At 45.7% G+C, this 27,742-nt stretch overlaps 1 protein-coding gene across 1 annotated transcript; it reads left to right on the top strand.

Annotated features, from left to right (window-relative positions):
• The first annotated feature begins 1,024 nt into the window (after window positions 1–1,024).
• On the top strand, window positions 1,025–27,742 carry LOC133350924 (cytoplasmic dynein 1 light intermediate chain 1-like). Its single transcript, XM_061565767.1, has 12 exons — window positions 1,025–1,169; window positions 1,581–1,654; window positions 6,985–7,101; window positions 7,982–8,212; window positions 14,738–14,985; window positions 16,489–16,582; window positions 17,378–17,513; window positions 19,521–19,632; window positions 20,499–20,603; window positions 21,435–21,558; window positions 21,938–22,069; window positions 25,357–27,742. Exons 1-12 carry the CDS (start codon window positions 1,057–1,059, stop codon window positions 25,464–25,466), a joined length of 1,596 nt encoding a protein of 531 aa, XP_061421751.1. The 5' UTR covers window positions 1,025–1,056; the 3' UTR covers window positions 25,467–27,742.

The following is a 27,742-nucleotide window of genomic DNA, read 5'->3' as shown; positions in this document are numbered from 1 at the left end:
TAATGCAAATACACAATCATTTTATATGGCACCACACCCAAACAAGCAGTGATGAACATCTGTGAACACAACATGTTATAAAGTCAAATATGCATAAAATTATGCAATTTTCTCCATGTTTTCATATTATTTGCATGACAGTAAAAGCTCAATGTAACATTTTTTTATGGGAAATAGTGATATTTTAAATTAAAGATGTGGGACAGTGTTAGTCAGGAAACAATGGGTGTAATAAAGTCAATAAGGGACGTTAGATATGGGGAAATGCACAGAGGGGGAACAATGACATCAGTGTATAGTAGTGTATAGTGTAGTGTATAATAGTGTATAGCGTAGTGTATAGTGTAGTGTATAATGTAGTGTATAGTAGTGTATAGTAGTGTATAGTGTAGTGTATAGTGTAGTGTATAGTAGTGTATAGTGTAGTGTATAGTGTAGTGTATAGTGTAGTGTATAGTAGTGTATAGTGTAGTGTATAGTGTAGTGTATAGTTTAGTGTATAGTAGTGTATAGTGTAGTGTATAGTGTAGTATACTACTTCAGCCCACCGGTGTGTTGTAGGAGAGTAAATCCACGACATTTACAATTTGAATAATTGGCTGTGCCGGGTGGTGGCTGGTCTAACGACACATTTATATTTACGCAATCTAACACCCCCCCCCCCCCCCAGTGTTAAAATGACGTGAAGGGGGGGGGGGGCGTTAATCTTGATTTGAAGCTTTAGTGACTGCAATAATCAATACTCTTTAATTATTTCGGTAAAGTCACTTAGGTCGAAAAAATAATCGATCACGACGTTTCGATCGCCACACAAGCAATCGGAGGACGATTGCAATCGGGGGGTGGTTTGTTCACCACAACCCTCCCTGCAGTCACGAAAGCTTTAAATCGAAATTTAAATCGAAATTTAACGGATTGTGTGACGTCACGCCGGCAACAGATAACATGACGTCACGCCGGCAACAGATAACATGACGTCATCGCACCGCACCACCCTCCCTCAACCATTCTCCCCCCCCCCCCACGTCGCCGCCCCGCCCGCTCCTCCCATCCAAGATGTCGGCGCCAGGCGAGGCGTTGCCCCGGGCTGGGCCGGCGTCTCTGTGCGACATGAACGGAGGCGGTCGAGACGAGGATGAGGAGGAGGAGGAGGGTGGACACAACCTGTGGTGAGGCGAGGAAGAGCGGTGGTTGTTGTTGTTGATGATGATGATGTTGATGGTGGTGTGAGAAAATGGTTGTGTGTGCTACTGTGCAGTGGTGGGTGGGTGGGTGAGGTTGTTGTTGTTAGTGGGGAGGGTGGTGGTGGTCGTGGTGATGCTGGCCTGCGTCTGTGCAGTCTACCTCAGCAAGCAGCCTGACAAAAATGGTAATGGTGAAGGTGATGAGGGTGATGATGATGATGGTGCTGGTCTTTCTATGGTGTTCACTTAAACAGCATCATACCCTACATGACTGTCATGGGTAATTATTTGGTGGTGTGAGGGTGAATGCGGTGATGATAATGATGATGGGATGTGTTGATGGTGAGGGCCTGTGGCTGACTTGGGCTGGGTGGTATGGCTCTCGTTTGCCCGCAGGCTCTCCATCCTCAGCGAGGTATCCAGCCGCTCCCGATCCAAGCTGCCCACGGGAAGGAACGTGGTGGTGCTGGGTGAGGAATATTTCCCTCGTGATTTTATCTTCGTACGTACGATGTTCTCCGTGATTACAATTGCTATGAAATGGCCAGGTAACGGAACATTTGGTTACACGCACAAACCGTGCGAACAGCGATCTCGGACTGCGCGCATGTGCTGCAGCGGTGGGCGTTTTGACGATTAATGTTTCATGTCACATTTACATTATTATTATTGAATGACTTAAGTTATACAGTGAACGATGAAACTCTTAACTCATCGTTAAGCAGCTTTAGCTTGAGGGATTGTTGCGCCTCACGATAACAAATCGATTGTTTAATATCAGAATTATCGAGGATTTTTTTTATTAAGCGTTAAAGGAACAATTTTTGCGTTCGATGGCATCAGCGATTTTTTTGTTACGAAATTTTCACTGAGCATCATGGTGTAGCGTGATGCCATTGACACTTTACGACTAATGTTATGCTCCTTTAATGCTGCATATTATATTCGACAAAAGTTTTGCTGGCTGGCTGGCTGACTGGCGCGCAGATGATGTAACCAGGCACATTTGCGTGATGAAGTCATCCAGCCCGATGCAACAACACCGGCCGTTTACCACCCGCAAATGCTGGACGGTTCTGGTTGCACTTGTTAAAAGAGAAGTAATATAAAACTCTCCATCATCCCACACAACCAACCATTACATCATTCAGTGTTAGATATGTATACGTACTTCGTTTGTCAATCCACTGCTGGATTAAGGCTTCCACGTGCCGTGCAGGTCGTGAGGGAGTGCTTTGACTATACTTCACAATGGTAAGTGTGGGTTGGTGAAGGCGGTGATCATAGATGTGGGACCGGATATTACAAGAATAGTTTTACAGCACTGCTCTCAGCTGCTCAACATCAGACACTGCACCAAAAATCAGCATTAAAATTTGTATTAAATCATTCAACATGTAGTTAAACAAACATGCCGTTTATCAACAACATATAATAATTTACATATTAGACTACTTATTTATCTTAGTTTGTCCAGCAAAGGCTCAATGAGTCTGAAGACTCTTTCAGGGTGTTCCTGCATTTGAATGTTTGTTTAGTTCAGGAATTGGCAAATAGAATAACAAGAAGAGCCAATTTTTTTCATCGAATTCGGTAAAAAAAACACCCTCAATATTTTAAGAGCAGCAATGCGTGGTGAATACGAGAGACGGTGATCCTTGATTAATATCGAGTCACGAAGCAGTCCTTAAAGAGCCGCATGCGGCTCCTGGCCTGCAGGTTGCTGACCCCCTGGTCTAGTTGATTTAATGAGGACTGTGCAATTGATGGGATATTGCCATGATTACGTGTGGATAACATTCAAAGCTCCTCGCAGAATCCATAGCCATGCTGCCATCTCCTGGCAACCTCGCAGCTCCCCATAGACAAGAGCATGATGGTGCTTGGTGAGATTACTTTGTGATTCACCAACATTAGCGTTGCACTAATTAACCCATTTTGTAACATAATTCATACCACCAGAAAATAGTGTAAAAGACAAGCAATTAACATCACAACACAAATCATTAAACTTTCAAGTAACGAGCTGCCTGAAGGCAAGCGTGGTAGCATTAAGTTAGAGCATTAACGTATTCACATTGCAATTGTTAAGCCATTAAATAAACCATTAAACCAACTTTGTAGCATTACACTTAAATAGAATAGCATACCATCAAGCTGCAGACTGACTAAAGAGTGGTGTGTGGGTTAGAGCATTTCCTGCATCACCAACAGTACTCGAATATCAAACTTATTAAACAAACAATATAACAAATAAATTAAGCTCATAAATAACAGGAAACAAACCATTTAACCATGACAGAATAATATAATGCATAAAACAATGAATACTTTGCAATGAACCCAGTTACAAATAGCTTCATCAGGCGACAGTCCGATGGCTGGAAGCAAATCTGGCTGTCGCCTGATGAAGCTAGTTGTAATTACTGGCGAAACGTCGTACTCTGTAAATGTTGTGGCTTGGCTCTCCAACACACCAGTGATGCTGTACTAGTGACGAATTGGCCACGTTCTGTTTACGTGACAACACTTACTAGTTGGCTGTGTTGGGTGGTGGCGGGTTTTAACGATACATATATTCACGTGATCTAACCCAAAAAAAACTCTTATGGATGTTGAAAATTGTCTTAATTTTTGTTGTTTCCACTGGAGCACTGTCATGTTTTCATTTGCAATATTTACGTCGGGAGCCGATTGATTCACAGTCAGTCTCTTCCAAGGGAGGCCTGAGTTAAAGGCTGTGTGAATTATACTCGCAGTACGCAGATATCATGTGCCATGCAAGGCATGATGGGAGGGACCTTAGTTATGGTCAGAATCGTTTTGCGCATATCATTGCTCATTTGCTTCCAGCCATCTGACTCTTTTCTGTCCTTGTTTCTCACCATTTACAGAATGTGTTGTTAGACTTGGTACAGTGAAACCTCATGTCATTGTTCCCCCTCTGTGCATTTCCCCATATCTAACGTCCCTTATTTACTTTATTACACCCATTGTTTCCTGACTAACACTATCCCACATCTTTAATTTAAAATATCACTACTTCCCATAAAAAAATGTTACATTGAGCTTTTACTGTCATGCAAATAATATGAAAACAGGGAGAAAATTGCATAATTCTATGCATATTTGTCTTTATAACATGTTGTGTTCACGGATGTTCATCACTGCTTGTTTGGGTGTGGTGCCATATAAAATGATTATGTATTTGCATTACTCTATAATCTGGTGAGAACAAAGTCGGATGCTGAGCTCATTTGAAAGTGAAATGAAGATAAAATATAGTTTTCTTTCGATAGTTTTCCAGGTCTCCATTATGACAATGAATCTCGCTGTGCTCCCACATGATAAAATAAAGGATGTTCATTGAAGTCTTTATAGCAATGAAGCAGTTTTGCAGTGACTTGATAGTATTGTGCGTAACAGTGTTGACAATAGCACTGTTGTCATGGGTCATCTACAGCCAAGGGTGACCGCTTGGAGCTCGCATTACCTTGCGTCGTTGTAATTATAATTTAGTTTGATGGCTGTTTGTGGAATTCAGCAGTTTTCTGCGGTTGTTTGACAGACAGCCCCTCTCGACGCAGTGCCAATTATTGCACAAGCAGCTGTCGTATTTAACATAGGTTGACCCGTTTGCTGTCAGGTTCCTTGAAAGACAGTGTTTTATAAAAACGACTTGACCCCAGTGCGCCGTGTCAGGGCTACGAACGCAAGTGTGTGCTGTGTGCTGTGGACACACGTCAGCCAGCCCATTCGTTTCTGGAATATCAGGCGTGGCCCCTGGCCTGCGGGGAAAAAAAAACTGTTCCCGGCATGCAAAGTGATCAATCACTTAATATGCCGCACGGTCGCGCACAGTGGGAGAGTACGTTTATTATAAGCTGGTTTCGTTGCCTTCCCGAAGGTGCAGCTTTATAAACACTCACACACGTAGTATACCAGCCTGACCATATTACCTGGAATACGCCTGATCCCATCAGACCTCGAAAGCTAGGTCTAATTGAGGCTGAATAGTGCCTGGATAGTGCTTGTAGTCATAGGTGACTGTGGGGCTGTGCTAATGTGGTCGTCGGCGCTGCAGCAAAATCCGTTGTGCTCTACTTCTATGCTGCCCACCTCTACCGGCTCACTCTGACCAGCGCAGTGAAGCATATTCTAATAATCCCCAGAAATCCACTTCTAGATGAGGAGGAGGCCCTCATCCAGAAGTGGATTAACAATGTGCTGTATCTTGCAATGCACTGTACTGTATATATCTGCACTGCTCTAAGGTTGGTCAACGTAATTCAATGATAGCCTTGAGCTCAGACGGCCACAGATTTAGTAATCGCTCTTCTCGCATTGATCCTGATCGCATTCTTCGTCATGAGTGCGGCGCGCACTCCCTACTCTCTTAACCTGGTTTCCAGGCAAGGGCTTTTGTTATCACTGGGTGTCTTAATGTAAGACACGGGTTTCCATTATAATGTTTGTTACATGTTACAAAAGCAGAGGTGTGCCAAGTCATTACATTCATTAGACAGCTGGTGAGGGGCTTTCCTCAATTGCATTTGACATTTTTGCCAGGCAGGTTCTTTTCATAACCCCATCATCTGCTTATGTATTTGGCCAAGTTTGAATCTTAGAAGGCTGCCTGTGAATCTGATGAAAACAACGTAATGTGCGTGAACTAATGTAAAGGATACGTTATGCAATTATAGACGATTTATGTCCTGACAATACCAGATATTCTTTAATGTGGACAAAAATACAATAAAAACTGCTATAGTGGAAATAATTATCATGCTTTGGCTACAGTTTTGTTGAGATGTTATGAGCATGATTGTAATCGACCCATTGTGTTCATGGGAGGTCTCTGCTAATAGTCCTGTAATGTAAAAACAATTGTGACCTGCATGTAACCAAGTGGGTTAGGCCATAGCCAATTTAGGTTAGCCTGAAATGAACTTTTAGTGTATAGCTGCCATTCCCTCTGGCCATTTGCTATAAATCAGAAATAATTGTCATTGACCACAAAACGTTAAGCGTTGCCATATAATAGCAGATATCAACATTGATGTGCCTTGTGTGTGCTATGCTTACCTTCGAGGACGTAGCCGACATGATTATATGACTGGGCAAGTAATGATGCATCGATTGATTTATTAAATCGATTATTATGCTCGCGGTACGTGTAGTGAATCGTGCATTTCAGAGTCGATTATTTAGCGTGTGTGTAAATGTATGCTGAAGTAGCAAACACAACTGTGCAAACAAGAACAGGAAACATCGTGAGACGAATGAGCTAGAAAAAAATGTGACCTTGTCTACTGGAGCCACACCGCTCCCATTACAGTCTTCTGTAGTTTCTCCCCTGCTGCCATTCTGGTTCATTGTTCACTCTTGTCAACCTAACATTAGCACGTCATTTATATGTCTAATATGACCAGAATAATTGACAATCGAAGTATATATTTTTTCTGATTCTATTGTCCATGCCCCCCCCTCCCTTGTCTCGGTTGCCCCCATGTACCCTCGTCTTTTTGTCCCCGTGTTCTTGTACCTCTCCCGTGTCCCTCTGTCCCCGTGTCCCTCTCCCGTGTCCCTCTGTCCCCGTGTCCCTCTGTCCCTGTATCCATACCCCATGGCTGCCCCCTGTCCCCTTGTCCTCATGTCCCTGTAAGTCCGTGCGCCCATTTCCCCTTGTCTAACATCTCCGTGTTCTCGTGCCTCCACATCTCACTTGTTCCCCGTGTCCCTGCGATTGCACATCCACGAATCCCCCTGTCCTCCCTGCCCGTGTCTCCTGTGTCTGCAGGAGAGGATGGCTCTGGGAAGACGTCTCTGGTGGCCAAGCTGCAGGGCGTGGAGGAGGCTCGCAAGGGCCGTGGCCTCGAGTACCTTTACCTGAGCGTGCACGACGAGGACCGTGATGGTAGCGCATCCCCCACCACCGATCCACGCACCGCTACTTTGCCTGCTGATGAAAACTAAATAAAGAAAAAATATTTTTTTTTTCAGCAGGTAAGGCCTCACTGAGCTATTTCGCTCTTTTTCAAAAGAGACCTGGCTATCACAAATGATAGCTCAACGAAGTGGCTTATCACGTGGAAATCTATAACAGCGCCAACGAAATGTCAGGGTTTGGATCGAACCCACGACCTCCTGTATATCAGGCGAAGTAATTAACATCCCGCCGCCGTGGCACGAAAGACGGACGGAACCACGAGTCTAAAGGACTGGCGAATGGCTGGCCGGCACAAACACGGGCCAGGCTGTTCATTCTCTTGTCCCTGTGCGGGTGGAACGGTGGCACTGGTAAGCGCACTGCTCCACTAACCTGGTCATATGGGTTTGATTTTCATCCACGGCTAACATCAGTGGCGAGTCGTATTTGATCCGGTCCTGGGTGTCCGTCGCCGCTCTTCACAAACTCATACTTTATGGCCAGTCTGATGAAATATGGTCAAAACATCCCCCATGACTGAGATGGTGTTGGGATGCCTTCATCCAGCAGTGTACATTCTTATTGTTACGCCAGCAATAATCCAAAACATTTCACGATCGGCTCTTGCCCCAACAGTATGTAGGCTATAGAACTACACGCTTAAAACAGAAAGATCCCCTGAATTTGCTTTCAAGACAAGGTGTTTGGCTATTGGTGTTGGCAAGCACCGGCTAAGATCTGCACACAAAGAATTGGTTGGGCCAGCACCACAACCGCCCCAGGTTTGATTACACAGCCACGCCGTTTACTCGCGCAGGGCCCAAACGAGCGGCTCTTCCTCATGGCCGTTGTCATGGCCTCCCTGTAGACCACGCGCGCTGCAACGTGTGGGTGTTGGACGGCGACGAGTACCACAGCGGCCTGCTGCGTTTCGCGATGACGCGGGAGAGCGCGCGCGACTCGCTCACGCTGCTCGTGGCCGACCTGGCGCGGCCGTGGCTCATCGTGGACGCGCTGCACAAGTGGAGCGGCGTGCTGAGGCGGCACCTCGACAGCCTCAAGATCCCGGTGGATGAGCGCAGGGACATGGACAATAAGCGTGAGTGACCCGCGCATGTGCCTGCGTGCGAGTTCAGCGTCTGCATGTGTGTCTTTGTGTAGCCTTAAATGAGTACCTGGTGCGATGTGTAAACATCGGTGTGGTGCTGGCCACCCACCGCCTCGTGTGCAGTGCCGGCCTTCACAGATGCTCTCTAACAGCACTTGCTCCAAAAGTCTGTTGAGGCTATACAGGAGATCTGTGTCTTTGTCATTGTCGGGGAAGCTATGGCGTAGTGGTTAACATGCCGCGCTACGAACCTGGTGACCTGAGTTTGAATCCTGGCCATGCCTAACTTCAGTGATGTATATCTCAATGAGTCCTGAACCTCTCCTAGGTCGACTAAGCTTTGATGAATAGTCACGATTATGGAGTAACAACCTAATCGAAGAATCGATGCATTTTTGTTGAGCACTGTTTTGTTTGTATTGTCCGCCTTTTACGTTGTCTTGTACACTATTGAGTATGCAAATTCAAAACTTACCATTATTACTATTTATTCTTATTATACATGCTATGATGATGTAAAATGTGGTATATAATCATTTGAAAGACTCGTGATTTGATGCTTGCATCTTGAGTGTAAAGAACGATTCATTTATCGTAGCTTAATAAATCGTTTAATTGTTCTGTGCCCATGCCTGCTGTGATGTGTTGGGCAATCTGATGTGTGGGGGTGCTGTGCGGTTGGCAGCATTATCTCCCCACAGTGTTTGCGTCTGCAGTCTAAAGGTGGTGGACTTTTGCCAAAATTGGACAAAGGGCTTTTTTTGCAAAAATGGGAGTAAGATGCCAAGGCAGTCATGAGCCATCACGAGTGATTAAATACCCTTGGTGTATTCTTTACAGATTTGGGCTGCAAATTCAAAGCCGTTGGCCGCATTATCACATGGGCGCTCGGAGCTAAATTTGCAATTGACATTGAGAATACGAAGCACTGGGCATATGGTTTTGTCAACCGGGAGCTGCTCATGGAAATTAGGAAAATGTATTGCTATTTTTTAATAAATTCAATCTACACATCTTAAAATATCGGCATTCGCCATAATAAATTTCTTGGTGCCCTGAGCACGAACGAGTGTGAGTTGCTTTTCTTCATGCATCGGCAATTCTAGTTTTAAGTCTTCTGTTTTCTTCCCAAATTCATTGCTGGCATGTCGTCCCTTTAGGGTGCTGTCGTTTGGCAGCTTTTCATTTCCGCCAAATTATTAAAATGCGTAGAGGGTTGTGCCCACGATGGTACTTGCTTTTCTAGTTTGAAAGCCAAAGTAATTATATCAGCGAGGTTTTTTTTTTGCATTAAACTATTAGTTCAGGTATGTATGTTGAACTTCTTTCGCACCTTACTTAGCCAACCGTGCTAATCGGACGTTTATAACTATGCATGCAGTGCTGCATTAGTTGATGAAAAAAACATTCTTATACTCGTGCTACACACATGGAATCAGGCACGTGAGAATTGAATGTTATCTTTTTGAAAATTACCCACAAGTCTTATATTCTTGTCATGTGAGGGAACAAATCTACCAGCGAGTGCGAGAAGGAGAATGCAAATAAGACGATAAACACGAGATAAAAAAAAGTATTGAATCTTGAATCAAATCACCCACCACTCCAAATCACGATAAGTAAATTCCATCGCTTTGGGCAGTGAATTGTTGGTTTCCAACTCTTGCCAACAGTACCATGTTGGATTTCGGAAGTGGTTAGCTTATTGTACAATGAATCCGGCCACTCAGAGTTTCAATTCACAGCCATGACTAACATCACCAACGAGTTTATATCTGAAATGGTTCTGCCATCTCCCCCCTCCCCCTCCTTCAACTTTCATTTCCTGGCATTGAAAAGTATGGTCAAGTAACCCTCTGACCATCACAGTCTGGTTAGACTTTGATCCAGAAGTTGATTGACGAAAGGCTATAAAAGAAGTTGGTGACATTGTAGCAGATTTTCACATCCGAGTTGCTCTATTTTAAGAATATGTGCTATGCAGGATGTGTACTGGTGTGTGTGTGCGTGCTTGTGGAGAGATGTTGGGGTTTGTCACGCTGATGTAAAGGTTGTTGTGATAAGCATTGTTGTCGCCTTGACTTGTCCTCGTCTTATTCAGGTGCTATTTGAGTCTCGTTTTGTATAGCGCACATTGTTACAGGAGTCCCATATGGAATCCCATATATGGTTACAAAGTGTGCCTCTGCAAACCGTATGTGGTATCCCATATATGGTTCCCAGAGGCAGGCTTAGAAGCAGTCAGAATTGGTGACTTAACCGTTCTAAAGGGTCCTACTTCTTCTTGGTTCTTTCGGTAATGTCACATAGAATGGAAATAATAAAATAATAAAAATAAAACATAATAAAATAATTCTCACGACGTTTCGGCCACAACGCAAGCAGCCGTCCTCAGGTGGAGAACAGGTCTGTCGAGAAGACAGAGTCTGAATGACACGCCCCAGGCTTGGAGCGACTATTTAAATAGTCGCTCCAAGCCTGAGGACGGCTGCTTGCGTTGTGGCCGAAACGTCGTGATAATTATTTTATTATGTTTTATTTTTATTATTTTATTATTTCCATTCTACGTGACTTTACCGAAAGAACCAAGAAGATGAATCCCTGCAGCCACGAAAGCTTTAAATCGAAATAAATGGTCCTAATTGTGACATATATAAAAAACGGTCACTGCATCACTGCTGCTGTTGTCTAGTCACGTTTAATCCAGTTTAGTTTGATGTTGATCTAAGACAAGAGGACCACTATACACCTCTTCGAGGGATGCCGACTGGTTTTGTTGTTGTTGCATACGCGCAAAGGGCTGTGCGGTTTTTACACACTTCTGCATCTTGTGTGAAAGGTATGCTTTCCCGGCCTGCCTTTCTTTTCTGGTTATGATAGGTGATTGTTAAATTACAGACTCGATATTCTATCACAGCCTCGACATTTTTCGTTTGGCACCCTTGTTACATGCGTACGTCACAAATATATATGCGACGTAGGTGGATATACGGCGTCCAGCACATAACGTGCAATTTGGGGGGGTAGGGTCCTCTGTATTTGTAAAAAGTGGGGGTATTTTTCAGAATCGTAGATAACAAAGCCGGTTGTTATCTGCATCTCTACGTGGAGGAGAAACGTCACGCTTCAGAGCAGTCCCAGCTTAGTACTGTACTGTGCAAGAACTGCTGGACTTTGTGCGTTCTAGAATCAATGTGTGATTTTCTGTGGGTTTCAGTGGAAATTTATTTTCTTTTTGTAGATTATAAAAACATAAAAAGTACGTGTTCGGCATGTCATAGTTCGTGAATTTAAATTGAGCCTTAAACTCATGGTGCATAAATTGAACCATATGTGTGTGTGTGAGAATCTGTTGTTTATATTGTATGCAAAATGCAGGAAAATATTAGTTCTTAACATTCCAAGTTGTCGGACGAAAGTTGGTTTCAATAGAAATTACGGGGTTTTGTTTGGATAACTAATATATTGGGGGTACTCCCAACCATGAATTAGCCCAGTTATTTCGAGGTGACACTGTTCTGCAGTCAACTACTGTCATCAGGTAAACATCATTGAGTCAGGGCATAGTACAACAGCAGCTCTGTGTTTAGGATCCCAAGTCCCCCAACGGGTGCGCATTCCTCGATGCCAAGTCCGCTAGCAAGGACAATGCGCTGGTGGGAATGTGTGCTTTCTATTCATACTCTTAGGTTTTTTCCGGTAAAGTCACGTGGGTAAAAAAAGAAAATAGAAATAAAATAATAATAAATCAATTAAATCACGACGTTTCGGAGGCAACGCAAGTCTATGTCTTCAGGTGGGACCATCACAGCTAAATTTACTGTATCAAGTGAGGAAAAATCCAAGAGACAAGCTCTTAAATACAAGTTAAGGGGGGGGGCTTATCTGAACGTGGTAGCCAGGGAATGGAACGTTGGGGGGGCGGGGCTAAAAGGGAACAATTGGTGCACCTCAGCCCGGGGTCACGGCCGATGTTGGCTGCTTTCTATTCCATGCATTTTTATTTGTTTAAAACGAAAACCGTTGGCTTAACAAAACCAAACTGGAGCTCCCGCCAAGAACGGGCTCCTTTCTCCGGCTCCTTTCAGAATGCACACTGCTGCTGCTGTGGGTCCATTTCTTGATTTTTTTTTCTCGTATTGTACTTTCTATCGGCATCATGCCACGAGATGAATGCATTTCTTTTCGAAACGGCCGTATCTTAGCAGTGCTCCACCTTCATGGCAGAGAAATGGTCTCGGAAGAAGAATACTTTTTTTTTTTTTATATCTTTATCTGGGAATGCATGTCTCGGTTGAAAGACGCGCAGACAGACAGACGCAGGCATACAGAGAGGGAGAAGTGGAATTATTACTTTAAGGAGATATCGGGAATGGAAACGGTCATGCCCTGATGGCCAAAATGACCGAGATAATATAAGTGTGAAGCCTCCCTGAGCCTCGAGAATATTTTTCAGGAGGGTTCCAGCACTGCGATGTTTTGGCCTGTAACCGTTATTGCTCTTTTTGCATATGGGAGGAAACCAGAGTGGAAAAAATTAACCCGTAAAAACAAAGTTTTTCACTATAAATCCTTTATATGCGTGGCGGCTAGAGTCCTCTCGTCCTCTGGCTTGAGATGGCTGCCACCTATGGGTCAGATGATTGCCTGCCACCATTAAGCAATTGGTAATTAAATATAATTTATTTTTTCCTAAAAAGTGTAACATTTTGGAAAAAGAATTTCACGAAAATAAATTGTCACGCACAACGAGTCTGTGTGAAAAATGTCAGCTCGATTGGATCACGGGAAGTGGGTTAAAAAACGACCGAAAGATTTGCACGGTCGTAAGCGCGCAAGCAAGCAAGCAAGTGAACTTAATATAAAGGATTTAAAAAGCCTGCTAAGGATATGAAGGGGGCTGACACAAATGTCTGCATGGATGGATTTAAGAATCCATTGACATGCAAGCCTACAACACCTTGTGTTCTCGTGTCACACTCGTGGCACACCTTTTATACGACCTGCAAAGAATGCTCATCACACGTTAATAAAACTGACATTTTTATCCACGGAACCAGCATTTTCTGAAATTGAGTGAAAAACTAAATTTCATTTCGTGCGCCGATATTGCTGCCTGCTTATTTACCTCCCTGCGTGCGCCAGTGCAAATGCATTTGGTCTCGCTCTCACACGGGTACACCTAATCTCAATGCCTAGGTCCAGGAGCTGCACAGTTAACAATCAAATATTGGCATAGTTTTTTATTATTAAAGTGTTATGGGTGCCGGAGGTGTAGTGCCCACTATTTACACAAAGCATCACCTGCCTGGTGTGCTGTGTTGTGTCATTAAAACTGTTGTTAGCGTAAGCCGCGAGTTCGTCACAAACTGAAAATGAGCAGGCCCTGCTGTTGTACTGTATGAAACAGCGTTTTGGTGGAAGCCGAGTGAAAAGTACGTGTTTGGCATGTCATAGTTCGTGAATTTAAATTGAGCCTTAAACTCATGGTGCATAAATTGAACCGGATGTGTGTGTGAGAATCCGTTGTTTACATTGTATGCAATATGCAGGAAAATGTTAGTTCATGGCTTGTGCAGCATTAACCAAAACTCTCCAATTGACATGGACTACATGAGTTTTTTTTATAAAACTAAATGGTATAAAATGGCATCGATTCTTGGGTCGAATCTTGACCTGAATCAGGACAATTAATTTAATATTCAAGGTTGGGGGGAGTGGCTGAATTGGTAACATTCCTATCACCTGTGAATGTACAGGTGCAGACGTTTAATTTACATGTGCATTTACCTGTGCATTCATGTGTGTTTTGTGGGGCAGAAATGATCACACTGCCCTACGAACCCAGCCACCTGAGTTCCATTCCTGACCATGGCTCACATCCTCGTATCAACAGCGAGTGATATCAAAGGCATTTTGTGCCTTTCCGAGACCAACTTGGCTTTAAGTGAGTACCTGTTTCGATGTGTAAATATCAGTAACTGGAAAAGCAAATGTGGCTTGGCGTGGTTACGCGTCTGCATTGTGGTGGGTTTAATAGGTGCTCGCTAACAACACTTGTCCCGGGAGCCTATGTAAGCTATGTCTGGGATATTTACGTTTGTTATTAGAGTGCTTGTGTGGATGTGAGTTATATTGTGTGTGAGTAGAGAGGACAGCTGGTGGATCTACAAGTTAGCTCAGACAGTCAAGCCATAACACCTGGGTCTGTCCCTTGACCTCCTTGCCAGTGAGCCATCGCCACTTGACCGGAAAGTCTCAGAGTGCATCTAGCCTGGTGGCATGCACTATGGTGCTGTCACCGGCACTTAGCGGCCAATGGCGGCCGTTGTTGTTGTGTGTGTTTGGTGGTAGTGTGCGCGCGTGCCTTTGCTCTGTATGATTTATCGGTGCAATGGCACAGCGCTTAGCCCTGTCGCACTGTGCGACAGTTTATCAGGCTTAAACTGGGGATCTTTGTTTGTGCGTGCGTTGGACCGTGTCTCGCGTGTGTGCGTGCGCACGCAACTCGCGCAGTCGTCCGAGAATTCCAGAGTTACGTCGAGCCGGAGACGGAGGAGAGCTCGCCGCTCCGGAAATCCGGTTCGGGGGCACTGCAGGCGTCAACACCGCCCAGCGCAGCAACGCTGCTGAGCCAAGGCTCCGGGACGAGCCCCGCGGGGCTGTCGGGCGACGAGGAGGCGGACGAGTGCGTGGTGCTGCCCCTCGGGGAGAACACCTTCACGCACAACCTCGGCGTGCCCGTGATCGTCGTCTGCACCAAGGTGAGGCCCTGCACGGCTGAGTAATTAAAACATGAAAGAAAAAAACAGCTGTTTTATATTTTTGGCAGGTAAAGCTACATAGCTCTTTTTTTCAGAAGCGATCTGGCCACAAATGATCGCTCAACGAAGTGGCTTATCGCCGTGTGGAGATGTATAGTAACGAAATTAACGCACGTTGATTCTAAATGTGGAGGCAAAAACCGGAGGACCTGGAGAAAAATCCACACGACCACGGGGAGAGAGACTTGCACGCTCCAAATATACAACAGGCAGCAGGGTCGGGATTGAACGCACGACCTCCTGCATACCAGGCAAGGGAGTTAACATCTGGTCACCGTGGCGCCCCTGGTTGCACGAAGGCTCGACATCAGCTTTTCGATGTCATGCGAATTGATGCAGACTTGCCTTTACTGTAAAATTTTAAATAAAAACTCTCGTTACGTTTCACTTATTTTATGTATTTGGATTTACTACTTGCCTTTCTTATGCGATTCGTTGCCCTCGGTCGCACTTTTATTTTGTGCGTGGTTGCAAATTAACTTTACTCGGTCGGTGTTAGCCACTGAGGGCTTGACGCGTTTTTTTTTATCCTGTTGGGTGTATCTAAAATAAAGATTGAGTGCTGCCTGGGTTGAAATGGTTCCCGTCCTGGATCTTGCAATGCAGAGGTCACCGGTTTGATTCCATTTCCCGGCGTGGCTTGGGCAAGTTTTTCCAGGGCAAAATCGCCCGATGATGCTGGATAATATTACCAGCGAAACGTCACGGTACTACTCAAATTGTAAATGTTGTATATTTACTCTCCAACACACCGGTGGGCTGAAGTAGTAACTAATTGGCACGTTTTGTTTACGTGATAAACCTTACTGGTTGGCTGTGTCAAGTGCTGACGGGTTAACGACACATTGAAACTTATGTGGTCTAACTCAATAAACCTTTATCATGAAGTTTATCCAATCCCTCCTGCATCTGTCCACTCGGCAGTGTTAATGGGTACAGCATAGGTAATCGTTTGGCAGGTCGTGTGTGGTGGGGTAAAGTGTGGGTATTCCTCACACCTCTTCCAAGACCTCTGGACAGCTGTATGCATGTATGTTGAACATCTTTCGCAACGTACGGAGCCAACAGTACGAATCGGAGGTGCGGGAAAGACTTAAGCCAAATACCCTGTAGAGGAGCTCTCTTAAAGTTCCTCTGTCGCTGGCCCTTCCGCCAGCAGTCGCGTGAGCAAGCAATTTCAGGGCTGCACCTTTACCTCTATATACACAATGTCTTTGTTGGGCACAGTACGGGCTTTTCCATGACAAAACGTGTATCATCTTATTCCACGAAGGGGTTAAAAAGTCATCTTATGTGAGCAACTAAACATTATCGCTTGTACAGCTCCAACCACTGGAACAATGTAGAATATCTTGAGGATTGCATCCCCAGGGTTGGATTGCAGCGATTCCAAAGGGGGTTCCGTCTCGTTGCTAAATGAATTGTCTTTGTGTGCTGTGGCAGAGCGACGCGGTGAGCACGTTAGAGAAGGAGTACGACTACAGGGAAGAGCACTTTGACTTCATCCAGTCGCACGTGCGACGCTTCTGCCTGCGGTGTATCCTTTCGGTCGAGGTTAGGAGGGCATCAGCCAGGAATCTACCACTCTTGATTGAAGGCCTCCTCGAGCTGTCGCCATTCTCTCAGTCTGGCATTGCAACAATCTGGAAGCTGTACAAGAGCCGATACCGTTGCTTCGTTGCTCCGTTGCACTTCCTCTCCTTTTCGCTGCCACTCGTTTGTTATTGTCGACCACCAGCCGTCACCTCTTCCCGTGACGCGTTCTGCCCTCCAGACATGGGGTCACTTATAATTGAAATTACTGCACCATTGCCAGCTGAAATTACAATTATAATGCCATTGAACATCATTACAATTGATGCAAGTACAATTGCAATTTATCGCAGCCCACTTTTCTTCAGCGGTCAATGTGATTTCTCGGGCTTGCCTATTTTCTCTAATCCATAAATTTATCTTTCTGTCTCCCGGTGTGATTCCAAACGATGCTTGTGGTATGGGGGACATGTGGTGTATGCAGCCATGTGTGTCGCTCCTTATACTTTTATTTGATCGTGTTTAGTCGATAATTGATAACCTTGTCGCTGGCTTTAAACATACATCTTGTGTACTCTTGCTCTTTATTTTCAGCGTGAAATGTCACCGATGTGAATTTGGCTACAGTGACCTTGCAATTGATGTCTTTTGTTATCTTACGCTTAGGCCATGTTCAGAATAAAAGGAATTTCAGGTGGGCGGCAGTGGCTCAACTTGGTTGAAGCACAATCTGTGTTGATGAAGAGAGCAGAGTGGGAGCTACGTACGTTTGATCCTTGACTCGTGAGCTTCATACCAGACGGAGCAGCGCTGGTCTACACATCGCTCAAGGAGGACAAGAACGTTGATCTGCTGCACAAGTACCTCCTGCACAGGCTGTACGGCGCGCCGTTCTGCACGCCTGCCCTCGTGCTGGAGAGGGACGCTGTGTTCATGTGAGCGACCGCGTAGGAGAGCAACTCGATTCGCATCATGCCCCACATTGGATAATTGGCGGCCAACCTCACCGACTTGCTAGTTTATCCAGGAAAGCCGCACTGAGTCGTATGACTCTTGTTCGTGAGGGTCTTGCACTGGGTTATTATTTTAAGATGTTTTCAACCAATTAAAAATTGTGAGGAAACCGGAGCGCCCAGAGAAATCCCACACGCGTAAGGGGGCAACACTGTATCCCCGTGCAGGTGGAAAGAGGTGACCATTAATCTACTTTGATGTGTACCGTCTTCTCCTGGCGAGCCAGCGTATAGCACCTCGACGCCCACTGGGAAGGGATTTTCACGACGTTTGTGCGATCCACCAAATCTCACCTCAACAGCCTCCACAGCGCTGGTACAAAGGCGTGCGCCACCATCAACCGCCAACAGCGGCGAGGCAATTACGAAGGCTTTTCTGCCGTGGTGTCCCAGGAATAAAGAAACAAATCTAAATCCGACCTTGGCTACCACCTCAACCCTCCTCCACCCATCAAAATCTTTTGTGTGCTCTTGCCTGAGGCTATGAGCATGTCTGCTTGCTTGTCCAATGCCATATATGTCAAAATTGCTTTGTCTGTCACGTGTTTTACTTTGTCGGTTTTTTTAAGAAGAAAATATTTGTTGTTGGCAATATTTCACCTGCCGTGCCGGTCGTCATAGGTGCTTGCTGACAGCGCTTGCCCCAACAGTCTGTTGAGTGGTAGTGTTGTGCTTAGTGCAATACACTGAACCCGGCAACCTGATGTCGATTTCCGCTCACAACCAACATTGTTGACTAATATCTAAACCGGTTATGGACCTCCCATATATCGACTCGGCCTTACATTAGTGAGTCCCTGATGTGGTGTGTAAACATCGGTACTTGGGAGACAAAGGCGGCCTGGCTACCCACCCCTCATGTCCCGTACCGGCCTTCATAGGCACTCGCTAATAGCACTTGCCCCAGCAGTCTCTTAAACACTATACAAGGGGACGTTGTGATTGTTGGCACAATTGGTGAACACAGGTGGTGCATCTGCTAGTCATCTCAGTCAACCCGTAACACCTTTGTCTGTCCCGTGAATTCCTGCCAGCAAGCCTTTCACGCTTCACATGGCCTCAGTGCATCTAGCCTGGTAGCATGCACTGTGGTGATATCAGCGCCACTTAGTAGTGAAGAGGGGCTATTGTAAGGACAGTGTCTCCTCTGCTGTCCTGGGAACATACCCGAATCTGACCCTGGATGCCACCTTAAACATCCTCCACCCATCCCAATCTTAGTCTGCTCTTGCCTGGAGGTTTGAGAGTTTCTGATTGCTTGTCTCATGCCATATCTGTCACATTTGCTTTGTTTGCCCTGTTTTATGTGCATTGTCGGTCTTTTTGTATCCGTGTTTGGCTCTTGGTTTACGGTGTCTTATGTTGCTCACACTGTGTGCGCGTGTTGTATGTGTAAATGTAGGCAGTGGCAGTGCATTGGTTCATGCGCTGCACTATGAATATGGCACCCTGGGTTTTATTAAAAGCCATGGCTAACATCAGTGCCGAGTGTTATCAGAACCTTTTTGGGCAGCCTCTAGATCAACTTGACCTTAAATACATCCCCGGTTCGGTGTGCAAACGACGGCACTGGAGAAAAAGAGAGGCTGCCTGGTGTGGTGCATTCCACTTCACACAACCCCATCGTGTACCCTACCAGCCATGGTCTATAAAACTAAACGGAGGATATTTGTGCAAAATTATTTAGGGAATGACACACGACGCATAGTGGTGCCATTTAGTTTTTGATTTGCTAAGTAGCGGGGCTTTGTTTTGTAATATCTGTGTAAGAGACTGGCTAATTGATGTGCAGCGTTGTTGGGATGCAATTGCATGAATGACGCTATATAAAATGTAATTATTATGGAGTCGTTAAATAGTTGTGGCGATTCGGCTGAATGTCACAGAACTCCCCCCCCCCCCCCCCCCCCCCCCCACGTGTCCATGCAGCCCAGCGGGCTGGGACAACGACAAGAAGATCGGCATCCTTCACGAAAACTTCACGTCCGTTCGGCCCGAGGACCTGTACGAGGACATTATCATCAAGCCGCCCGTCAGGAAGGCAAGGGCACGAGCAGTAGCTGTGGTGGAGCTATGGAGCATGCGGGCAGTGCAACTGCACCGGGACCCAAGGGGCCGGATGATTGGCCGAGGCGTCAGGCAACGTTGGGCTACGAAGAGAGGGGGAAATTGGACGGGAGACGCCATTTTATTTCTTGCACTCGGGCCCATGCTATTTAAAAACTATTTTGTACACGCTTTAAACTATTCAAAACGATTTAAACGAAACTTGATTTAAAGTATTCGTGACTGCAGGGATTCATATTCTTGGTTCTTTCGGTAAAAAATTATTTAAAATTTTCAAATTTTCTTTCTGTGGATTTAACACCTGATGATGATTGCTTGTGTTGCAGTCGAAACGTAGTGAGATTTTTTATTGTTTTATATTTGTTAATTTGAAAAAACAACTTTTCAAATTTTCTTGTTGTGAATTTCACACCTGATGATGATTGCTTGTGTCGCAGTCGAAACGTTGTGAGAATTTTAATTGTTTTATATTATTTTTTTATTTCCCTTCTACGTGACTTTACCGAAAGAACCAAGAATATAAAACGAAACTATTTAAATTAATACGCTTTTCTTCTTTTTTCCGGTAAGGCTCACTGAGCTATTTAGCTATTTTTTCAGAAGCGACCTGGCTATCAAAGATAATAGCTCAACGAAGTGGCTTATGTGGAAATAGAAAGCAGCAGCCACAAAACTACCAACTGTGATGCCCCACTGGCCTCGGGCATAATGCTTTGCACGCTGCATCTTGTGTATTCTGGGTGATTTGGTGACAGCCTGGATGCTACATAGACTTATAATTGCTCAACTCGTCTGCCCTGTGTGCATTGCATGCTTGCGTGCGTGCGTGCGCCACTGCAGTGGGTACAGGAGAAGGAGGTGTGTGCGGAGGATGAGCAGGTGTTCCTCATGAAGCAGCAGTCGCTACTCGTCAAGCAGTCGCCCTCTCCCTCCGGGAGGCCCGCAGTGCGTGAACCTCTACACCTCTCAATGGATTCTATCGCGCCGTGTAGTTGATGAGAAACTCTTCACAAGCAACGAATTACGTGAAGGCTGCAAACAAATATGGTCAACTTTTGATCATCTCTGATATGAAGCGAAAAACATCGATAATGCAAAATCTGTGTCAGCTAGGTTATAACAACCCGTGTAGTTTACATTCATAGAATGAGGGTGAAAACGTGCAATGTGTCTCCATTTTATTGTTTCTTAAAGTCATTGGTTTACTTGCCGACATGTTTGTGATCGTGTGCGTACCGAGTCATTGACCCTCGACAGTAAGGAGCAGCTAGGAATGAAATCAGCACTCGTGAAGTCATTTTTAGTTTTTTCACGAGCACGGTTTATCCGAAACTCAGATAATCGACCCACGGATAATTTGAGAGGCAACTGTAAAAGAAAAATAATATGCAAAATTTCATTTTTTTACGGCAAAAGATGCATTTGTGACCATGCCTTGCATTTTATTTGACGGCACAACACCATGTATAATGCACACTACCTTGTTTTTGGTCACGAAGAGTCAAACTTGGGGCCATATTTGGACAACGGCAGGACAATAAGATAATTCTACACCTGTTTCATAATTGTTAGGAATCATCAGTATAGTAGCCATTGCTGCCTTGTGCCTCATGGCACATGTGGACAAGGAAGCAGTTGTGGCTTTATGTGGACAAGCATGTCTGACGACTGGGGACGGTGATAATTTTTGTCGGTGACGCAATGGATGTGCGCTTTGGAAAGCGTTGCAGAATCCACGCAAGTGCAGGAGTTTGATTTCCTTGTCACTGCGTGCAGGACGCTGGGCAGAGGGTACCCGGTGGTTCTCCTCGAGCCTCCACTAGGCCCGTGGCTTCCAACGTGGCGAGCGTGTCGCCCATCTCTGTCGGAAACAAGAAGCTGGACCCCGCCAACGTTAAAGGTCCGGACTGACATCCCAACCACTCTGGTGGGGAAAGCAGTATGCGAGGTGGTAGCTGTGACACTCCAACTTTTGTCTGCTCCACAAGGAACTATAGCTCACCTGGAATACACCCAGGTGTATAGAATTCATACTTCATCACACTGGGTGGTGCTAGTTAATGAAGGTGGGAGGCAATAGATGTAGGAGCATAGAAGTATGGTACAAGCGTGGACTTTGCTGAACTGCCCTCTGCTGTCCCCACAACAATTCTGCACAGTAGTCGCCCATACAAGCGCCGTGCAGGAATTTTAGCAAGCTTGGCGAGAAAATTATTACTCGGCGGCGAGTCACCTGCCTTGTAGGCCTCACGCTTTGTGTTTTCTGTTTGCTCCCGCAGGAGGTGGGACAAGCGAGGGGGTGTTGGCGAACTTCTTCAACAGCCTGCTGACCAAGAAAGCCGGCTCGCCAGTTGGAGCTGGCGGGGGGAGCGGTGGACCGGGAAGTTCACCAGGGACCACAAAAAAGCACGGTATGGATGGATGCCTGCTCGTTCGGCACGTGCCTTCATTTATATGTGGCACCGCGGTGGCGAGATGTTAACTACCTCACCTGGTATGCAAGAGGTTCGTGGGTTCGATCCCGACCCTGATGCCTGTATGTTCGGGTTGCATGTCTCTCACCCCGTGGTCGTGGATTTTTCTCTGAGCCTGCTGGTTTTTCCCCCCACATTTAGAAACGTGCGTTTTAGAGTATTCAGTTGCTATACATTTCCACGTGACAATAAGCCACTTCGTTGAGGTATCATTTGTGGCCATTTCGCTTCTGGAAATGAACTCTCTCGCTCAGTGGGCCTTTCCTGGTCAAATAAAAATAGTTTAATAGTTTAGTTTATTCGGAAACGGCGCCCAACAACGGCTGCCAAGTGCATGCAGCATCCGTTGCATGCCCGATATAAACTAGAAAAGAGAGCCTTGGGAGAAAACAAAAACTCAGATTCTTGGTGTGAGCATTTTTCACATTTCACAGTATTTGTATGGTTTTTTTACTTCTGCTTCACATTGCTGTTGAGTAGGTTTGATTGTTGATAACTGTATGGCAGTGCAACAATGCATTGCTGTACTGTACTGGAATGTTCCCGCCTTTGCAAACCCACACGGACCAGCGTGGTGAAGTATGGCCAAATAAATCCCATGACCTGCATTCTGTGGGGGGAGGCAGTCATCCAGCAAATCTGCTCTGACCAAAAATGCCAATATCGAGGTCTGCTTGCCACGAGAGGGTTCAGGAGCAAGTTTTTTGTGCTGCTATAACTCCATTTAAGGAGCGCAGACTAAAGTTGTTCACTCTCTGGTCCATAGTTTGAGTTGCATGGCCGCAATCGCACTGCAACTTGTAGCCATCCAGAATCAGAATATTTATTTATACCGGAGGAATCCGATGAGCTTTGAAACTCTTTTTCATAGACGTCCAGTAGCGGCGGCACAGAACATTGCAACAACAATAAAAAAAAACATGATAGCAGTGGAAAGTATAGGAAAGGTAAGCAAATGATTATATTCTTGGTTCTTTCGGTAAAGTCACGTAGAAGGGAAATAATAAAGTAATAAAAATAAAACATAAGATACAATTCTCACTGATTTTTTACATTTCAAAATTCTCACTGAGAATTTATCTTATGTTTAATTTTTATTACTTTATTATTTCCCTTCTACGTGACTTTACCGAAGGAACCAAGAATATTAAACCAAGCAGTCACGAAAGTTTTAAATCCAAATAATTATAAATGAATAGAACAAAACTTTTATTTCACCAGGTAAAACCACTGAGAATGGCATGACATTTTTATGCGTGCACTGGAATGACACGTACATGTGAACGGCTGACATGGTTCTGCGTTGTGGTGGTCATCGTGGTGTATCTTCTTGTCGTTGAGCTTCGTTCTTGAATCGGTATTTCACCTTGAACGCTTTCGCTGTACATCCGCGTTGTTTGTGTGCTGTGTCTTGCACCGCACTGCCGTGTGCTGTACTGTCGGGCGTACACGTCCCCTTCTTCCTTTGGGTTTCGTGCTGTCACAATCTCCGCTTTCTCTGCCCACTTCCCCATCCACTCCACTCCCACCCCCCACCCACCACAAGGCAAAGGCTCGAAACGGGTTTGTAACGGAGCCCTTTGGCCTGCATGTCTGACAGCTTTCGCAAACACTTGTAGACGGATGTTTACAAGAAGCATTATGAAGCTTCATTTCTTACGTTTACTCTCGAATCTGTTGGGTTTTTTTTCCCCCCTCTTTAAAATACTCTTTTTTTTAGTTATCAGAAGATTGAGAATGAAGAAAGAGCTCAACGATTTGGCAGGTGGTGGGGTAAAGTTGTGGGTAATTCCCACCTCTTCCGAGACATCTGGCCAGTATGGAATAGAAGGTCTAAATGCCCTCTAGATCAGAGATCAGCAACCAAAACAACAACAAGAGACATTTTTTTTTCGAATTTGGTAAAAAAAAATCATTCAAGAGCCGCAATGCGTGTGCATACGAGGCAGTCCTTTGTAAATAACGTCACGAAACAGTCCTTAATGAGCGGAATGCGACTGGAGCTGCAGATTGCCGACCCCTGCCCATGGTAAACAAGACTTCCATGGTAAACTGGGCTTCCATGGTAATTTGGACTCCCGTGGTAATCTGGACTCCCATGGTAATCTGTACTCCCATGGTAAACTGGACTTCCATGGTAATCTGGACTCCCATGGTAATCTGGACTCCCATGGTAATCTGGACTCCCATGGTAATCTGGACTTCCATGATCGGGGGTCGGCAACCAAAATAACACAAAGAGCCTTTTTTTATTTCAAGAGCCGCACAGCAGTCCTTAAAGAGCCGCCACGTGCAGCTCCAGAGCCGCAGGTTGCCCCGACCCCTGCTCTGAATGGACTCCAGAACTTCCTAAAGTGGAGGCCCTTCTGCCAGCAGTGGCATGAGCAAGCAAATGCAGAGCTGCACCTTTTAGCAGAAGAACGGCCTTTGCCATGATGTTTAAAATGAATGCAGAGGAAAGAAGTCCTGCGGCACGCCCTGTGATCCAGCACTTTTGGAGATGAGGATTGGTGGCTCACACAGACATTTGTAACGTTCTCACACCCCCACTGGGCTGCAATGCATCTTGGAGAGGGCGATAAACAATCGCGTTTCGTAAATCCATTAGTGCGCGCTGTTGTGCGTTGTACCCCCGTGAGCATGAGTTTCCTCCAGGTACTGTCGATTCCTCCCCACATGTGTAAAACATCTCTTAAACAGTAATTAGTAAAACGTTCCATCACAGGGCCCTTCTAAAATCTTGAGACTCAGTGAGACTTTACTTGATAGTTATTATCATCGTATATAGAACACTTCCACCAAGTGTACATGGATAGCCATTGGTGTCAATCCACTGCTGGATGAGGGCCTCCACCACACCGTGGGGTCATCGGCCGTTATATGGCCACACTTTACGTGGGAGCATAGAACTACAGTTGGATGGATTTTCTGTTTTGACTCCTTTTGCTGACGACGACGGAACCCCATGCATCGTTTTGGAATTGCATTGTTATCCCCCGTTCCAAACTTCCGTTTGTATGCTAGCTGCATCATTGTCATTGCATGATTTGGCTGTTTTGGTAAAGAACAGGGATGTTCCTCTCCGCTTGGTACGCGCGCGAGCCTCTTGCATGCCGCTGATAGGACGTGCGTTAAGTCCAGGGCTTGCGTTGTCATTAGCACATTAACCTGACGTACTGTGTCGCTCCGTGTCTCTTCGCGTCACGCCCTGGAACGGTACGCAGGACCGAAGCCAGCGTTGACCGACGTCCAGGCCGAGTTGGACCGCATGGCGCGCAAGTCCGAATCTACTTCCGTCCTCGCAGCGACCAACTTCGATGACACCGCCTCCTGAAAAGCAATCCCCTCTCTTGCCGTGCGCACGCTCCTCCAGACCTCTGAACCGTAACCATTGCCTCTCCCCCACCTCGCGTCCTTCCCCGCGACCTGATCTTCGAGCCTTTCCCGAATTTGCTGTCTTAACTTGGTTACTAGGACAACCACTTTTCTCAGAAGACGAAAATAACCTACCTTTGCAACCATGGCGACGTGCCTCTATCATAATGCCTCCTTGCTCCGTCGAAGCCCTCCCCCCGCTAATTAAAGCGGTTCCAGTGTGGCGGGTGTCACTGTATGGGTGTGTGTGTGCGCGAGTCACCGTGCTTTATCGGCTAAGAATTTCAGTGGGGTAAGGGGGGGGGGCTCAAGTGATGACGTGAAAGCGGAGGTTCGTTTGTGCTGGTTGATTAAGCTGCGTGTGCAAAGCAGGTCACTTAATTGCACGTTGACACGAGTGGGGGGGGGGGGGGCATGAGTTTACTACCACCTAGATGTGTGTTCGCGTGTATATTCTAACAAACTTGCGTTACGCTTGTCTGTGTTATTGGCTTGTATCATCAAGTTACGCACACGTACGTACGAGCATTTGTACACGAGCATACGAACTCCGAAAATGTTGTTTGCACACACGCAGCGCAATTCCTTGCAACCGACGACACTCGAGGCGTTTAACTGGTTCTGCGCGCGTGCAAACAAGCGCTCGAGTGGAAAAGCGTTTGCCTCACGCTTGTGAAGGGACCCCTCCGTCGGTTTGTAGAGGCTTGGTGTGCCCAGGGTAGCCATTCCAAGCCATTGCTGTAGCACCAAGTTAGCCGTTGAGCTTACAGAGTCGCCGCGAGACCCGTGGCCCAGGAAGCACGTGCGCTCACTCACACGGTTGTCCGTCGAGCGAGCGCCCTTGCAGGGCCTCGCCGGGGGAGGGAGTCAACGTTTCAAGGGCGTCTCCCCATTGCGGACTCGTTGGGCACTGTGTATAAATACATTCAGGGGGCCTTAGAAGGCAGTCCACTCCATTGACTTGAGAAACGTTTCCAAAACGTGAGAGATTTAAATACGGTGTATTGTTTTTTTTTTCATCTGGTAATAAATTCAGAGAGAATAATAGAGGTTGTTGTTAGTCTGCTGAAGTGGCCTAGTTTGTAGATTAATCAGCGCTAACAGTGGTATTGTTCACATTTGTGAAGTGAGCACACACTGAAAACTCTAGACCGGACTGAATAAATTCCATCGTCAATATTAATGTAAGGCAAGTAATTTGCGACCTAGATTGTCACCAGTATGGTCAAGATACACATTTCAGGATGTCTGCGAAATATACGTGGGCATATTTCGATTGCCATTGACCCTTGTAATAGCACCAACAGACAAAAGTCCAGCAGTTGATGGAAAATGGCCACTCATCACGTTATTGTAATCAAAAGATAAATTACGAAAACAAAAAACATTGCATATGACGATGCGAAGTTGAAAAGTCCCTTTGTCTCAAATATTGAAAGGCTGAATAAAAATCAATCTCTGAGCCTCCTCCAAAACAATTGTCCATGTTCCCCTTGCCAGTCAGCCAATGAGGAAGAGTGCTTCGGCACCCAATGAGCGGTGCAAATATTCCATCTTGAGTCAATAAAAAAGGGGCAAGTGAAATGCGTTTAATTAATGGAGTGGCTGCCTTTGAAAATGTTTTAAAACTCTAAAATATTTGAAAACGTCAAGCACGTGAGTGCTGCGATGTGCATGTCACGAAACTCATGCTGCGAATTTAACTGCGATAAAAACGTGTTTGTGTTTTTTTATTTGTGCTTTTTTCTTGTAATATTTCTTTTTTTGGGGGGGGGGGGGAATTCCTATCTTGCCCACTTTTAACCCTGACTCTCCCACCCCGCCACCCCAATACACTTGACCCTCTCCCCTACTGCGTGCTCGGCCGTGTATATAGTGAAGCACAAGTTTTATTTAAGTACATCACGTGTGAAGGCGTGTGTAGAGTCTCGGTGCAGAGCACATAGATGCGCAAAGGCTTGTCCTCATAACCCCCCCCAACTCCTCCCCGCAGCTCTCCTCTGTGCTTTCTAAACCCTCTCCACTACCACTCCCCTCCACAAACCCTCGCGACACTCCTTCCAGCACTTTGTCTGCATCGCTGTGTGTGCAGAACTCCCACATGTAAAGTACACAAGCAGGCTGCTCCATCGACTGGGACGTGAAGAAGGAAACACCCCAGCAGTATAAGAGCATGGAGAATGGGCTCGCAGAATACAGACGTACAAATAAATAAAGCATTACGACAAACGTCTT

The sequence above is a fragment of the Lethenteron reissneri genome, chromosome 35 (assembly GCF_015708825.2).
Source record: "Lethenteron reissneri isolate LAM-NWPU_2019-01 chromosome 35, ASM1570882v1, whole genome shotgun sequence".
In the NCBI taxonomy this organism is placed as follows: domain Eukaryota; kingdom Metazoa; phylum Chordata; class Hyperoartia; order Petromyzontiformes; family Petromyzontidae; genus Lethenteron; species Lethenteron reissneri.
This window is presented reverse-complemented; position numbering and strand designations above follow the sequence as displayed.